We start from the raw sequence: 16563 nt of genomic DNA on the forward strand, positions 1-16563 counted from the left end.
AGGTACTAGTCAAGTTTATACACGAAAGGGGAAGGGGAAGGCAGGGGATGATTTTGAGCAGATGCGGTAGAGTGTACATCACGTAGACACAAAGTGAAGCTTATCATTTTCATAGCCATTGTATCATAGAGAATCTTATGGCCAACAACCGTACGATCATCGTTCGTCATGCTTCTCTGAGGATTTGTACGGTGATCTATCTTATGATACAGAACAACAGATCAATGGTGTAAGGAGAAGTTCTAACATTCTCCATGCTTTGCACAATACATGCCACAGTCGTACTTGCCTCAAAGCTGCCTCGAACACGTGATTAACAGTCTAATGACATACGATATATCAGTATACTATGTAGTGAGATCAATTTTAGGTTTGGGTTCGACAAACATATCAAATTGATATATAGATACAAAGGATTGAGGACCTCGATCCACTGCCTGTGGTGTCCTGTTATTTTTTTGTTGATAGAACCAGGTATATTCATCAATCAATTACTTAATTTATTTGAATATTAAAATTTAAATTATTTTTAAAAAAATCTAATAGTTCAAATCAGTTTTTTGTAGATAATTCAATATTAATGAAAGAATGGTTTCGAATGTACCACAAAGCTACTCAAAACCCAAAGAAGATATGTACCACTATTCTTTCTTAATTTAGATTATTTTCGCTAAAATTATACTAAATTTATATTTATTTCTATCTTAAAAACCATAATTTATTTTTTTTTATTTTTCAGATATTTGTAGAGCTATTTTCGATTTTTTTTTGGGTGTATCGTTGGTACGCCCTAGCATACCATCGGTGCCTCGGTATGTACCGTATCGACCATTGGTCCGTACATTGGTTTTGACCGAATTGCAAACCTTGAGTTTAATATAATCTTTTTGCATGTATTTTCTTTTCTTAATTTTCTTGTAGCTCTTTAGATAATACTTTTGTCTAACTATAGTTTCATGTGTGATTAAGTTAATTAGAAGTTTATTATCTGAGGATTATGCTTCCAAAATTTAGCTTTAATATTTCTTTAATATATTTTTTATTCTCATTACTAATTTTAGGATCAGCATCGGTGCTGTTCTTCATTATTTCTTTGCCAATGCATTTTGCTATTTTTTCTTTCGATCAAAGTTACTTCAATTTATCTTTTAGACCATTGCCTCTTGTTTTTTTTCTGACAGCAAGTGGAGAGTTTTTTCAAGGTTAAACTACTTTGCATGATTTATCTGTCTCTAGTGCTGCATGTGCATTTTCTTTTATGTATTATATGTCTACAAATACAAATGTTAGTTATGTTTAAATTTGTGTCTCTATGATGCAAGGTCTGCAGTTTTGTGTACTGATACTGGTGCCAAACTGGTACACCAAATTTAAAAAACGGCTGAAAAAATAAAAAAAATTGTGCAGAGCCTGTACTTCCCTATAGTGGGCCGTACTAGTACCATACCAGGTTGTACCAAACTTGTAAGACATAATTCCCAGTTTACTTTGGTTTGTATACCGGTAATCTGTCGGATCAGTGAATACCGCCCATACCAAACTGTACCGAGTGGTATTGCGAAAATTGGTATGATGTACCCCTAGTTCTGAAGAAAATAATTAATAAAAAACTGATACAAACTCTCAATAACCCATTGGTCATGATGTAAAGCATATGAAAAGGGTCTGGAAAGAATATATATCAGGAATAGTTCATAGTATTGTAGCAAAGTTGATGCTTACCAGCAAGGTAGGCAATACCGAATGATACCGTCCGGTACGGGCAGTACGTATCGGTCCGATGGCATACCGGTACGCGGATCGCCCGCTACCGGACGGAACAAAAAATAATAATAAAATAATATATATATATATATGTATTTATATTTATATATAAATATTTTAAAAAAGGTGACGTTTGGCGACGTCGCCGAGGCGACTATTTCGGATTATATATATATATATTTATATTTATATATTTAAATAAACGAGGCGACGTCGCCCCGCGTGGGGAAGGAAAAGGCGACGTCGCCTTTTAAATAAATAAATAAATAAATATAAATATATATAATCTTTTATATATATATATATATTAATTTATATATATATATAAACGAGGTGACGTCGTCGAAGCGACGTCGCCCCGCCTGCGAGAAGAGAGAGGCGACGTCACTGAAGCGATGTCGCCAAGTTTTATATATATATATATATATATATATATACCGAGCGGTATACCGCTCGGTATATCGTTTCGTACCGTACCGAGCGAACATCGAAACGTCGGTACAGTACGGTATTGCGAACCTTGCTTGCCAGAGCTTACAATCATTGGACTATCTATATATTGGCTAACCTTGATGATCTTACTCTGTCAATGTTAGCTTGTAGGCATTCTTCCAGCATATTCTTTTGAGTTGGATTTCCATGTGATGGGAGCCTCATGCACTGGGTATGCCCTTTTTTATTTCCATGTGATGGGACTACAAGTATAGAATTTCTCTATGAAGGTCTTGCACTTAAACACAATTGACTCTCATAGTCTGCATCTCAATGTGCAGAGGATTATGTTTCTGCTCTTTACAGGCTTTATGATTCACTACATGATCCTAAAGTGTTTTGACCTGATGCATGTATACCAATGCCCATTTTTGTTTCATTGAAATACGTGAATTCATATTTCATATTTTTGATGCTCCTAATTGAACTATAAATTGTGAAATCTCTGCAACTTGGTATTGGTACATGGGCAAAACAACTACCTGATGGCTCTTTTCTGTTGATGGTTGTTTTGTTATGAAATTTTACTTCATTTAGCATATCTGGAAAAGAAATGATTCTATACAAGATTCATTTTTTCTTGTGACATTTTTAGGCTTCTTTTTACCACCCTTGGTGGTGAAAAGCGTTTTGCGTCAATTGTTGCAAAGAGGTTGGAGTCTCTTGGAGCTCTAACACAAGGAGATCGCAGGTGATCCGACTTTATATTGATCTTTTTGTGCTTGACCAAATACTCAAATCTACGCAATCATGATGGAATTAATTTTAGAGGTTAACACTTTTATGTGCTTGTTGCATGTTCATTTTGATGCTTAATGCACAGGGCTGGCCCATCATTGAGTGCTTTCAACTATGACAGCAATTACGGAAAGAGGGCCCTTATGATGATGTATAGGGGAATAATGGAACAGGTTGTTTGTTTAAGCATTCCATGGCGCATATTTATTTACATTATGTGTTCTTCTAAGCTTGTACCTAGCAGCCTGACATCTCATGAGCATATCAGGATCCTTTGCCTGTGGTACCTCCTGGCTGTTCATCTGAAAACCCAACAACGATTCAAGAATTTATCACCATTGCTAAAGCTGCTCTTGTGTCAGTTGGAATTGTCAGGGATACGATAATCTGTAAGTACAGCTTATGTTTGTTGCAGACATTCTTCATCCCAAGGCACGTACTACCTGACCTTAAATTGTGCATGGGTCTTGATAGTAATTGAAATATGAAAAATAAGTATTATGACCAAAGAAAATTTAAAAATCACTCTATGACAATGAAAAGAAAAAAAGGCAAAAGGTAACTACAATTGAAAGATTAAACATAAAAAAAGCAATTGAAAGGAAAGCACATGTTTTACTGCTTCCCAACAAAAACTTCAAACCTGTGCCTTAGAATAGAATGCTTAAGCATGTTTTATCTAACCACTAGCAACAATACATGTTTTTACTATTTCAAGTTTATATTTATTGCTGACATTCCTACACTTGGGAAGGATGGAAAAATAACTGGTAGATTAGAAAAAAATGCCTCTAGCAGTTTCCCTATTGTCTTTTGAGAGATGATAAGAAGCAGACACGCTTCTAACATCTGCAAAAGCATTGCTACATGAAATAAAAAGCTCTACCACATGCGACTCGTCGTCCCTTGTGACAGGAATTGCTAACAACATGCTGGAGTACTTTCAAACAAGACTTTCTACCTCTTTCCTTGTTTCATTCTGTTCCTTCTCTACTGTTTACACTGGTCGAGAATAGTTGAGATTCCAACCCTGAAAAAGAAAATCCTCCACCTTTTATGATTCATCTCCCTTTGAGAATCAAGTGGCACCAGTTTGCTAGAGTTCTTTCTTTCCTTTCTTCCTACAGTTGCTCACATTGATGGAAATTACTTGAGATTGGTTGATCTACTACTGATTTATTTGCAGTCTGGATGACTTTAATGTTTCTTGAGAATGAGAATCCAATCTTTTCTGGTTCGAACCTTGTTTGATTAGGGAACCACTGATTATATTGAGCTTTATAAAAAAGCAATATCCTTGATTATACTAAGATCATTTTACTTTTTATTTATGGTTATTAGTGGAGTCTTCTTAGGTCTCTTTCTCGTACCATTACGACTAATTATCTAGTCTCTTCTAACTACTGCATCTATAGGCCTCGTTAGTATATATTCATACCGTCTTAAACTATTCTCTCTTATTTTATTCTCTATTAAAGCTATATTTAATTGTCCAAGAATAATTTTTTTTTTTAATCTTTGCTAATGATGTCACACATAAAGTCTTAACATTCGCACATCACATTGACAAACTTCTTTTTTAGTATATTGTTTGTTAATCACCCAACACTCACATTCATAGATTATTGGTGGCCTAACAATTGTAATAGTTTTTTTTTTGATATAACAGTTACTAGTCAAATTACTCTTGATGCCTGTGCCCACTTTTATCTTTGAACAATAACTTTAGATTCCTTCAAAGGTTAAAATTTATCATCTCTTTTTCTCAAGGTATGTAATTTCGTACCGTACCGGAGTTTCGACGTTCGCTTGGTACGGTACGAAACTGTATACAGAGCGGTATTCCGTTCAGTATATATATATATATTTATATATATATATGCTCTCTCTTCTCCCATGAGGCGATGTCGCCTCGTTTATATATATATATATATATATATATATATATATATAAATTAATAAATATATATTTATATGTATATTTTTTATAAAAGGCGACGTCGCATCGCCTCGTAGACATCGCTTTTTCCTTCTCCCACGTGGCGTGACATCGTCGAGGCAACACGACGTCACCTTGTTTATATATATATATATATATATATATATATATATATAAGGTGACATCGCGTCGTTTATATATATATATATATATATATTTATATATAAAATATATTTATAAAAGGCGATGTCACGTCGTTTATATATATATAAATAAGATTATAAATATTTATATATAAATATTATTATAAAAGGCAACATCGCATCGCCTCGGTGACTTCGTCGAAAAAGGCGACGCGATGTCGCCTTTTATAATATATATATATATATATATATGTTCCGTCCGGTAAGGGGCAATCCGTGTACCGGTAAGCTGACGGACCGGTACGTACTGCTCATACCGGACGATATTATTCGAAATTACATACCTTGCTTTTTCTCTTATATGAAGCACCAAAGTCACCTAGGATGGATGAGGCCTTCCTTTTTCTAGCTTCCATCAAATGTGAGATCTTTAAGATTTGGGTTCCTCTTGCAGTTATACCATTAAAATGTAGGGCCTAAGGCTAGTGATACTATCATAAAGAAGGCAGATGTCATGGGATTCCAAATTAATTGTAAATCCCATGGGTGTGTTGATGTGGATAAGTTTTAGGTCTTTTCTATGAAATATACAACAGTTATTTGTCATAATAGCATCTTTTTGTGATTTGGTTATTATTTATTTTTCAATAAATTTGCAATAATTATTTTTTATGGATTGATCTCCATTAATTTTTATTTATCATTTTTATGTAATTCTTATATTTTTATATTTTTTATCACTTTTTTAAAAGAAATACATCAATAAATAATTAAATATAAATGTAAAGCAAGCAATTAAAATATAATATTTTGTTGCCATGAATTTTATTTTATATGTTCTATTATTTTTATTCTTATAACTCTTAGTTTTTGAATTTTTGTCATGTGATCATGATTCTGTTAATCGAATCTGACTAAATCTTGTAGATGCCAGTGGTATCATCTCTGGTTGATTTTCATGCCCATCTTGCAAAGTATGTCTCACAAGTGAATCTAATTTGACTATCTAATTGACAGATAGATTGCACATAGACTAAAGTCGGTCTGATTTGTTTATGACCTGATCCAATTATATTTGTAATATACTTTCTCTACTCAGGTTTTATATAATTTATTTTGAGATTACACAGAGTATATTTATATTCAAAAATGTTAGAAGCAACTAGATTTAATTGAGATTGGAACTTCAGACCTCAATAGGGTTGGATGTGGATTTGCTTTTTGTCTACTTAGATTACTGGATTTTCTAAGATTGGGATCAGATTGAACCAAACCTATCCAATCCAGATTGATCCATCATAGCTTTAAATATGATTATGTACTCCATTAGACTCTTTTTATTGCAATACACAACCTGTTTTTTTTCTTAGGAACTGTTGAATGCTTATATACTAGAATTTTATTTTCACATTTCTAAGATGTGAGCAATTTTGCATATGCCTTCTGAAATATATGAAATATTGCATGTATATCTCTTAAAAGTTGCAAATACTGTGAATGCCCTTAAATGTGTTAATTCTTTCTATTATGTCTATGCTGTTGTTGTTCATCAACAGAGGTCCTGGAACCTATCAATGTTTTAAATAAATGTTCTATGCCCGTTCTGCTTTACTATTTTCTCACTATACCTTGTTACAAGTCGTGATGATGAGCTACTTTTTGTTGGGCTTTAGATGGATCATGATCCTCACTTTTTGAAGGAAAAAAATAGGCCTTTGCCTATAGTAAGTCAACCTAGTTTGTCACATTGATTGGTGAGCCTCATTCAAGTTAAATAAGGATGATTTTTATAATAAATTATATTGCTACTTCTAGAGGTCATTTTAATTCTGACATGGATAAAAGGTTACATCAGCTGGATGGGTGTTCAGGATAATTGTGTTGGTATTTATGGCATTTGCAATTTTATGAGTTCTTTTATGAAGTCATGACAGGCTATAGAGGCATCAATAATATTTTCCCAAAATATGTAAAGTTGATTAACCAGTAGAAGTAAATTTGGAGTGTGAATGAGAAGCTTGAAGATGTGTAAAGAGGAAGTGCCTGAAGAAAGTGCAGGTTGACCTTGCTTTGATTTCCACCTTTTAATAGGGAAAAATGCTGATGAAAATCCTACTTCGTTGGTCGATTTTATTTTACTAAATCTCATGGCATTACAATGGAAATCCTCTGGCCAGTTCTAATCAATTTGTTGCCAAAAGAGGAAGAAGAGCACAAATTCAGAAGGAGGGTGAAAAGGAGAAAAAAAGGACCTAGTTACTGTCTCCAATGCTACCGACTCTAGAAGTTGTTGATTGTCCCTGGTTGTTGCATTGCTTCACCCACTGTAGCCCCATTTGCAAGAAGCATGGAGTGAGTGATTGATAGACATGGAACTTGAAGAACAGAGAGGTTCCTTACTCCTCGACTCATGGTTCACATGGTCACCAACTCCCAGTATGGCTGTGTACTTACATGTAATACCAGGATCTATTTCTTAATTTTGTTTGAATAATAATGATATTTAGATGATATATCTATGTTCTTGTATACTTAACATATGGATGGATACTTGTGTCAACTGTATACAATGTTTAATGCTGTACCAGTAGGCTGTTTACTGAGTACTGGGTACTGACTATATCTATTTGTTAGCACTTAGCAGTTTACCACGGTAACTGTATTATATTATTATACTATCTGCCAACTGATTGGTACTTAATATGGACTGGTGTTTAAATACTTGATAGTAAATATGTTGAATAATGATAGGAAAGGTGCTTACAAATCCAATGATTCTAGTGCATTACCCTTTTGAATATGTATACAGATAGAAAATGCAAAATGTTGGCATGATTTGTGCCACTCATGATATTGTTCCATGATAAATGGTGTTGCTTTGACAGTGGCATTAGCACCCCAAATCGACTAGAAATTGAAGACGGTTTTGAGGCGACAATGTGTCTCTATTTCTTAAGAAAACCTTGTTAATTTAAGGGAAGATCATGGCAGATGTTGCTTCATAAGCAACTGATTGGATTAAGGCGCATGCACTTATGGAGTATATTGTTAATAATGTAAGTTGCAATGATAGCATTGGTGTGCCATAGAAGTTGCAATAATAGTGTTGGTGTGCCCTGTGCTGATGATCTACCAACATGAGTTCTTTGCCGGCTGGCACAGCAAACAATACACAAAAGGTTGGATTGATACTCAAATTTTGATCTTTCCATCATGTCTCAGCACAGATGAAGCTCAACCTTGAATGCCTGAAACTTCCCAAAAATTCAAACGTGTTCTGTTATAAATTATAGAGAATCACCTTGTTTAAGATTGTGATTGCAATAGAACTGGTTTAAGTTTCCTCATTAAATTCACAAGAAACTTAGAGTGGGCTAATTTTTGTCATAAAAATGCCATTTGCAAGTTTATTCCAAATTTTCTTTATATAGGCAACGGAAAGGATGGTGGAAAAGTTTCTGGACGTATAGTGGATTCAGATATGCATGATGTTGGACGATTCTTAAATCGTCTTTTGGGCTTGCCACCTGATATTCAAAACAGGCCTGTTTTTCCTTATATTATTGAATATAATATATTGTTACTCAACTTTCATTTCAAGTAGCGAATATTCTAATCTGTCTTGCAGGCTGTTTGAGTTTTTTATCAGCTTCCTGGATCTTGTTGTTCATAATGCTCGAAATGAAGGGCAGTTTGATTCAGGAATTGTTGATATTAAAGCTAATGTTATTGAACTGCAAGGATCACCAAAGGTATTTGTTTATTTGGAATTACATTTTTCAGTGATCCTCAGGACTATTGCATTTATTATTTATAGCATTCTTTACAGATAGTTCATGTTGATAGTCTTTCTGGTGCTGCTACGGTATTGTTTACATTCACAGTTGACCGTGGAATTACTTGGGAGGTAAGTTTATCACATTCAACAATGATATTATCTCAGGATATGTAACAGTGGCTATTTGATTTTTCTAATAAGAGTTTGTCTTCATCCAGTCTGCAAAAACTCTACTGGACGAAAGGCAGATGGATGGAGTTGCTTATGTTAATGATGGATTCTATGAATCTAGAAGGGAATGGATGGGTAGAAGACACTTCATATTGGCGCTTGAGTGGTATGTTATCTTCTGATTGTCATAATTTCTCTCATATATTTGATTTCTCGTTTTCTTAAAGATACATGTTGTATTCCGTGGTTCACTTTAGGCATGTAGTAGCTAGTTGAGGAAAGTACTTGAAGAGCATTAAGGTCATAGGAAATTTTCATTTTGTGATGTAATGATTTTCTGGAAGTTTATAGCTTTGGGAATTCCACTGGTTAAGATTCCTACTGTTACTGTGTGAAGACAATAGCATGGGCTCATTTTGGATGGGTTTATGAGCCATGGCAGATTTGGGTTCTGACACCTCGATGCTAAGTGGTTGTATCATATCACTATAATTTCATTTTTTTTCAGTTATTTATCTACGTTCCAGGACTCTAGTCTCTAGTGACATCAATATCAACATGTCATCTCCATCAGACGGTGGGACAAGATAATCAAACAACATGTAATGCCTTTCAAGTGCATCTCAAGCCACCATCCATGGCTAGTGTTGAGACCCAAAAGTTGTTTGGCTAACAACAGCAAATCTGGGATATTATAGCATTCTCTCTTCTCTTCTCTTGAGTAAAAATGGCATTAAACAGTTAGTAATGAGTGCTTCCATTAGATATTACTACATATTTATCTTGTCCAAGTGGCATGTGAATGGGTCCATCTTTAGTAAGAAAAGAGGGTGGGGAGGGGATAAAATGATGTATAAGAAAAGAAGACAAAATAAAAAAGATATTTGAGTGTTGTCTTCCTCTTATTTTGAAAGTGAAATCTATCATAAGGCACTGTGAAAAAAGAGGTCCACTAACCTCATAAGGGTTATCACTAACCTGTTTACAAGTAATATATTTCTCTTTGCATAAAAAACTTATGTTTCTCATTTTAACTATGTGAAGCTTTAACCAAGATTGGTTCTACTTGTGATATTGAAGCCTGCTCTAGTTTTATAGGTGCCAAGTGGCATGGTTCAAAATACCAGTCAGATTGATTCATGTGGACCACTAGTTACTGGTCTGACCAACCATTGGTAATGGCCCATATAACTTGATAATGCTCGATATATACCACCTTATTATTATGACTAGATATAGTGTCAGCAAGAATCACAAATGCTTATGCTACTTAATATGTTAGTATTGCACTAATTCAATAGTTTATTGAATTCAGTATCAAACTTATATTTAAAACCTTGGCAGGTAGATTAAACTTGTATTTCTCTTCCTCAAACCACTTTAGTCAATTTGAAGATCCTTTATTATATTGAATAAATTTAAAGATCCTTTATCATGTAAACCTAGGTTTGTGTTTCTGAGAAGAAACTTACAATGTAAGCTTTCCAAAATCAACTAGTCCTTGACCTAATTGAAGTAGGTGTTAGTTTCTTGGGGAATGTAAGGCCTTCATATGGGTGATTTGGTTTCTAACTACCATATAACAGTTTTTTCTTTCTCAGTTTCACTAGTTGTAATTAAGTACCAAATGATCTAAATTTTATAGCTTCTCAAGTTTGGACTGAATAAAGATGTTTTAAATAAATGATATGTAAAAACATAGGCTCAATATAACATGGGCGAATATCCAGAAAAGCCCCTAGTGTTTTAGTTTATTTCAAATTGTGCCCTGTTTTTTTAATTATTCTCACACAGTGTCTCTTTTCCCCCAGATGACCAAAATATCCTCAAAAGGGGGCATGCCAGTTTTTCGATTTTATGAGGTTTCCTGTAAATTGCATAACTACCTTATTCTTTGATTTTTTTATTCAAAAACATATTCAAAGAATCTCCATATCACTAGGTGTCACTCTATAAAAAAATTTAGTAGATTCATGTTTAATATAATCAAGTTTAGACAAGCTTCAAGTTCTTTTTGTAAACAATATAACTGCCATATTCTCAGGTTTTCTTGATCGAAAAAGGATGTATTTATCACTAAGACCCACAGTCCCACACTGCAAAAAATGAATAAATTTTAGTTTAATTTAGTTAAGTTTAGACCAGTTGGAAGGTTTTCTAAAAATAGTGTAACTCCTCTTATCATTGAGTTACTTTTTTCGAGAATAGATCCAAAGAATGTACTTGTAACTAAGAGACATCTTGCAAAAAATTAATGACTTTAAGTTTAATTTAGCAAAACCTAGGCTAGTTACATGATTTCTTGAAAACTGTGTAATTGTCCTGTTCTTATGTTAGTTTTTACAAAAATGTACCCACAAAATCTCCCTGATCAATAGGTTCCATCGTGAAAAAAAAAGAGTAAGTTTAAACTTAATTTAGTTAAGTTCAAATCAGTTTTAAAGCTCTCTGTAAATGTATAGCTGCTTTATTCTTAGTTTTATTGTTTGAAATATACCCAATAAATATTTTTATCACAAAGACACTTCCTGCAGGACATAAACAAAATTCACCATCTGGTGAAGTTTTTGAGTATATTTTCAGACAAAAAAGACTCGAGAACAGGGCAGTCATACTATTTCCATGAATCCTTTTAACTTGCTTGATTAATTTAAACTTAAATTTATTCAATTTTTGTAGGTCAGATTCTATTAATAATGAAGTTCTTTAGGTATATTTTCTGATAAAAACACCAAGAATAAGCTATGACACTATTTTTAGAAAAATTTATAACCGACTTAAACTTGTATGTACTCAATTATTTTAGGGTGAATCCTAGTGATATGTAGGTTCTTTGGGTATATTTTTGGGAAAAATAGCCTAAGAATAGGGCATTTACACAAGAAACTTGGTAACTATACTTATTTATAGTTTTTATTAAAATTTTTTAGATTTTCCTCTACCTCTCTTCGTATTATTAATATTAATCATTTTACCTCTTCTAACTACCGCATCTGGAGGTCTCCTAAGCACGTACCTATACTATTTGAAACGATTTTTTCTCATCTTATCTATTCGTTATCAAAGTGATACTTGCTTATTCATGATTAAAAGAGTTTTTTTTCCTATCTTTTCTAGTAACTTCATATATCTTTCTCAATATTCTCATCTTGGCAACACAAACTTTTTGTATATATTGTTTCTTCACTACCCAGCATCTATAAAGTATTGTTGGTCTCACAGTTATGTTATAAAATTTTTCTTTTAATCTTAAAAGTATCTAATAAGCACACAAGACTCCTGACGTTCTTCATCATTTTAACCATTCTGTTTTTACTCTATGAATTAAATCTTCATCGATTACTCCATCTTATTGAATAATGATCTAAGATATCTAAAGTTTTTATTTAAAAGAATTTCTTGTCCATCCAAATTAACTATATTCTCGTCTATTTCTAGAATAACTAAAATTACATTTTATATTTTCAGTTTTGGTCCTGCTTAATATGAAACATTTAGTTTTCAAGACTTTCCTTTATAGTTTAATTTTATAATTAATACTACTTAGGCTCTCGTCAACTAAGACAATATTATCAGTAAATAATTTACACTAGGGAGGTTTATCATGTAAGTGACTAATAAGTTCATCCATTATCAATGTGAAATAGTAGAGACTTAATGCGGATCCTTGATATAATCCTATGCTAATAGGAAACTCACTCGACACATTTTCTATAGTTCTGATACTAGTAGCTACATTATCATTACATATCTTTAATAACATCAATATAATTATTGGATACACCTTTCTTTTTTAAAACCCACCATAATAAATCTCTTGGAACCCTATCATAGGCTTTCTCTAAGTTAATAAAAATCATATGCAAATCTTTCTTTTTGTCCCTATACTTTTTCATTAATTATCTTAATAAATAAATAACTTCTATGGTTGATCTTCTATCCATAAAACCAAATTAATTTTCAGAGATATTTGTTTCAAGCCTTATCTTACTTTCGATAACTCTTTCTCAAAATTTCATAGTATGACTCATTATTTTAATTCCTCTATAATATGAACAATTTTGTATGTAACCATGATTTTTGTAAATTGACACTAAAAAATTCTTTCTTCATTCATTAGGCATCCTTCTGAATTTTATAATTTTATAAAATAAACTAGTTAACCAAGCTATTCCCTTGTCCCCTAAACTTTTTCAGACCTAAATAGGGATATCATCAAGCCCTTCACTCTTAGCTATTTTCATCTTTTGACTTCATTAGCTTAATTTTGTGAACAAATCTATGATTATTAAATCTACCACTATTATTTATTGTTAAAAGTAGTTCTTGTGTGAAATATTCATTAAATAATTTATAAAAATAATTTTTTCAACTTTTTTTGATCTCGTGATCATTAACAAGTATTCTTTGATTTTCGTCTTTAATAATCCTTGCACTTTCATTCCTTAGGTTTAGCAATTTGATATATATCTTTTTCACCATCTTTAGTACCTAATTTATTATAAAAAATATCATAAGCTTTATATCTTGCCATACTAATTACTTTTTAGCCTCTTTTTTAGATTCTTTATATCTTTTAAAATTTTTCTCATTTTTACAATTTTGTCAATATTTGAAACATGATCTTTTAGTAAAAATTACTTTTTAAATTTTCTCGCACCACCACCGTCTCTTAAGGTTACACCTCTACCTTTAGTTTCATTAAGAATCTCTTTTGTTAAGTTTCTAATCTTATTAGCTATCGTAGGCCAAATAATATTAATATTATCCTTATCTAAGTTCTAAATCGTCTCCGTTTCCATCTTATTCTTGAAAGTGTTTACATTATCATCTTTAAAATTTCACCAGGTATAACTTTTGCCAACTTTTGCCACGTATAACTTTATAATTTTTATAAATAACTTTATATATCTTACTAGTGAGAAAAAAGGTTTATTATCTTTAAAATTCCACCATCTTGTCCTAGTAAAATTTTCTATAATATTTTTCTTCTTCCATTTTCTATAGTAAATATCTAATACCATCAATTGATGTTGATTCATCAAATTTTTGCCAGGTGTAACTTTATAATTTTTACAAATAACTTTATCTAACTTTCTAGTGAGAAAAAAAGTTTATTTGACTATAATTGTGACCACTCTTCTAAGTAATCAAATGTCCATTTCTCTTCTTAAAGTGAGTATTTATAATTATAAGATTATACGAAGTTGCAAAATCCAAAATCATACCACCACCTTTATTTCTCTCTCTATAACCAAAGCCCCCATGCAACCCCTTTATATTCACCATATGTTTTCCCTACTTGACTATTCAAATCTCTTCTAATTATTGGTTTTTTAGTTATAAGCATTTCTTGAATGATACCATCTAAAGCTTTCCCAAAATTCTCTTTTGGTTTGATCATCTAATCCAACTTGAGGGGCATAAGCACTAATGACATTCAAAACATTTTGTCCTTTCATAAATTTAAGAATTATAATTCTATCTCTAAATCTTTTTACATCGATAATATTGTTCTTACGATCCATAATTCTTAAACCATTTATATGTTTAATTTTTTCAGTATATCAAATTTTAAATCAAGTGCTATCAGTCTCTCTAGATTTTTCTCCTACCCATTTAGTCTCTTGTAAGCAAATGATATTTATTTTTCTTCTGATCATAGTGTCTACCAATTGTAATCCCTTCCTTGTAAGTGTTCCTATATTCTCAGTTGCTAACTTAATCCTTTGTTCGTGGATTAATTTTTTTATTCTCATTGGTCCAAAACAATGAGAGAACCCTTGCCTACTTGGCACCACATATCGGTGCCGATGTGATGGGCTGCTTCTGGGCCACCTCTTAGCCCACCGTTTGCAATTCGGGTATGTGGTGAAGGTGCCTTGCGTCAGTTTCGAGTGACGACTGAGCTCTATACTAAAATCAAATAAGATCCATGCTCATGAGATATGACATAGTTTTACGTTAATTGTTAGTGACTTAACGCAACCCTCCACTTAAACTTTTTTTTTTTTAATTTTCATGAAGTGGCTTCATATTGTTAGGGATGTTAAGGTACATTCTCAAAAAAATATATCCCAAGAATATGACAGTTACACTTATTATGAAAACTCTTATAATTGACTGAAACTTCACTGGATTAAGTTTAAAGTTAATTCAGATTTTCTGGGTGGAATGCTAGTGATAAGTAAGTTCTTGGGTATATTTTCTAAAACGATAACCCAAGAATAGAGCAGTTATTCTCTTTCTAGGGAACCTTGTAATTGACTTAAACTTAAATATACCCAATTTTTGTAGGGTGGGTCTACTAATTAGGATCTTTTTTGTGTATATTGTCAAACAAAAAACCAAAGTACAGAACTGTTATACTATTTTTTAGGGAACTTTATAATTGACTTAAACATGACTAAACATACTTAGTCATGGTTGTCCATTTCGCCTCAGCTGGTATGATTTGTAATCGACTTAAAAGTTAAATTTACCCAATATTTGTAGGATGGGTCATACTAATAAGAATATTTTTTTGGGTATATTGTCAAATGAAAAACCAAACTATAGGATTGTTACACTATTTTCAGAGAACTTTATAATTGACTTAAACTTTACTAAATTACATTAAAATATACTCGATTATGGCTCTCCATTTTGCCTATATCGGTATGAAAAAGGCTAGATCCAACCCCATTTCAGGCAGGTCGATCTGATCCATTAAAAGAAGAAAAAGATCAAAAGTCTTCTATATTCACGAGCCCACTTCTTCATATGTGGTCCCCACAGAATCTCTCCCTCTCCCGAACTGCCTATGACCCTATTGCTGCCATTCACCGCTGCCATCTAGCATTGCCTACCTCCCAGTTACATAAGGAGGTTCTTTAAATTTATTTGCGAGAAAAATAAACTAATAATATGACAATACCTTGTTTCGACCATGCCTTGTAACTGGTCTAAACTTGACTAGATTAAACTTAAGTTTCCTTGACTTTTGCAATTGGTTGTTAGTGATAGGGAGGTTGTTGAAGTATATTTCAAAAAAAATATAAACCTAAAAATAAGGCAGTTATGTTGTTTATAAGAACCCTTCTAATTGACTAAAACTTCATTCAATTAAAGTTAAATTTACTTGTATTTTGTATGGTGGGTCCTATAGATCGGGTGGGTCCTAAGAATAGAACAAATATACTGTTATAAGAAACATTATAAGAGACTTAAAACCAAGGATCGAAATATAGTATCGTACTGATGTTTCGAGATTGGCTCGGTACGATACGGTACCTTGTACTAAGCGGTACGCTAGGGTGTATCGAGTGTTACACCTAATTTAGGTGTAAAACCCTTCGAAAATACCTAAAAATAAAAAAAAAATTAGGATAGGGATTTTAAGTTAGAAATAAATATAATAATAGTATAATTTTAGCAAAATCAATGTAAATTAGGTAAGAATAGCATCACATATCTTTTTCGGGCTTTGAAGAATATCTTGTGCAAGGTTTGTATTTCAGTCCATTATGGATTATCTTTATGTAAATATTGAAATATCT

The 16563-nt window shown here is 32.5% G+C and overlaps 1 protein-coding gene across 4 annotated transcripts in view; it reads left to right on the forward strand.

The window, feature by feature from the left end:
* The window catches only part of LOC135619356 (protein FORGETTER 1-like), a 90787-nt gene that overhangs the window by 59233 nt on the left and 14991 nt on the right, over positions 1-16563 (forward strand). For all 4 annotated transcript variants that reach the window (XM_065121281.1, XM_065121282.1, XM_065121283.1 and 1 more), the window contains exons 21-27: positions 2852-2947; positions 3080-3167; positions 3263-3383; positions 8508-8619; positions 8705-8828; positions 8906-8983; positions 9073-9191. In XM_065121281.1, the coding sequence (XP_064977353.1) occupies positions 2852-2947; positions 3080-3167; positions 3263-3383; positions 8508-8619; positions 8705-8828; positions 8906-8983; positions 9073-9191 (738 nt within the window). The remainder of the gene's footprint in view (positions 1-2851; positions 2948-3079; positions 3168-3262; positions 3384-8507; positions 8620-8704; positions 8829-8905; positions 8984-9072; positions 9192-16563) is intronic.

This window comes from Musa acuminata, chromosome BXJ2-8 (genome assembly GCF_036884655.1).
Source record: "Musa acuminata AAA Group cultivar baxijiao chromosome BXJ2-8, Cavendish_Baxijiao_AAA, whole genome shotgun sequence".
Classification (NCBI taxonomy): domain Eukaryota; kingdom Viridiplantae; phylum Streptophyta; class Magnoliopsida; order Zingiberales; family Musaceae; genus Musa; species Musa acuminata.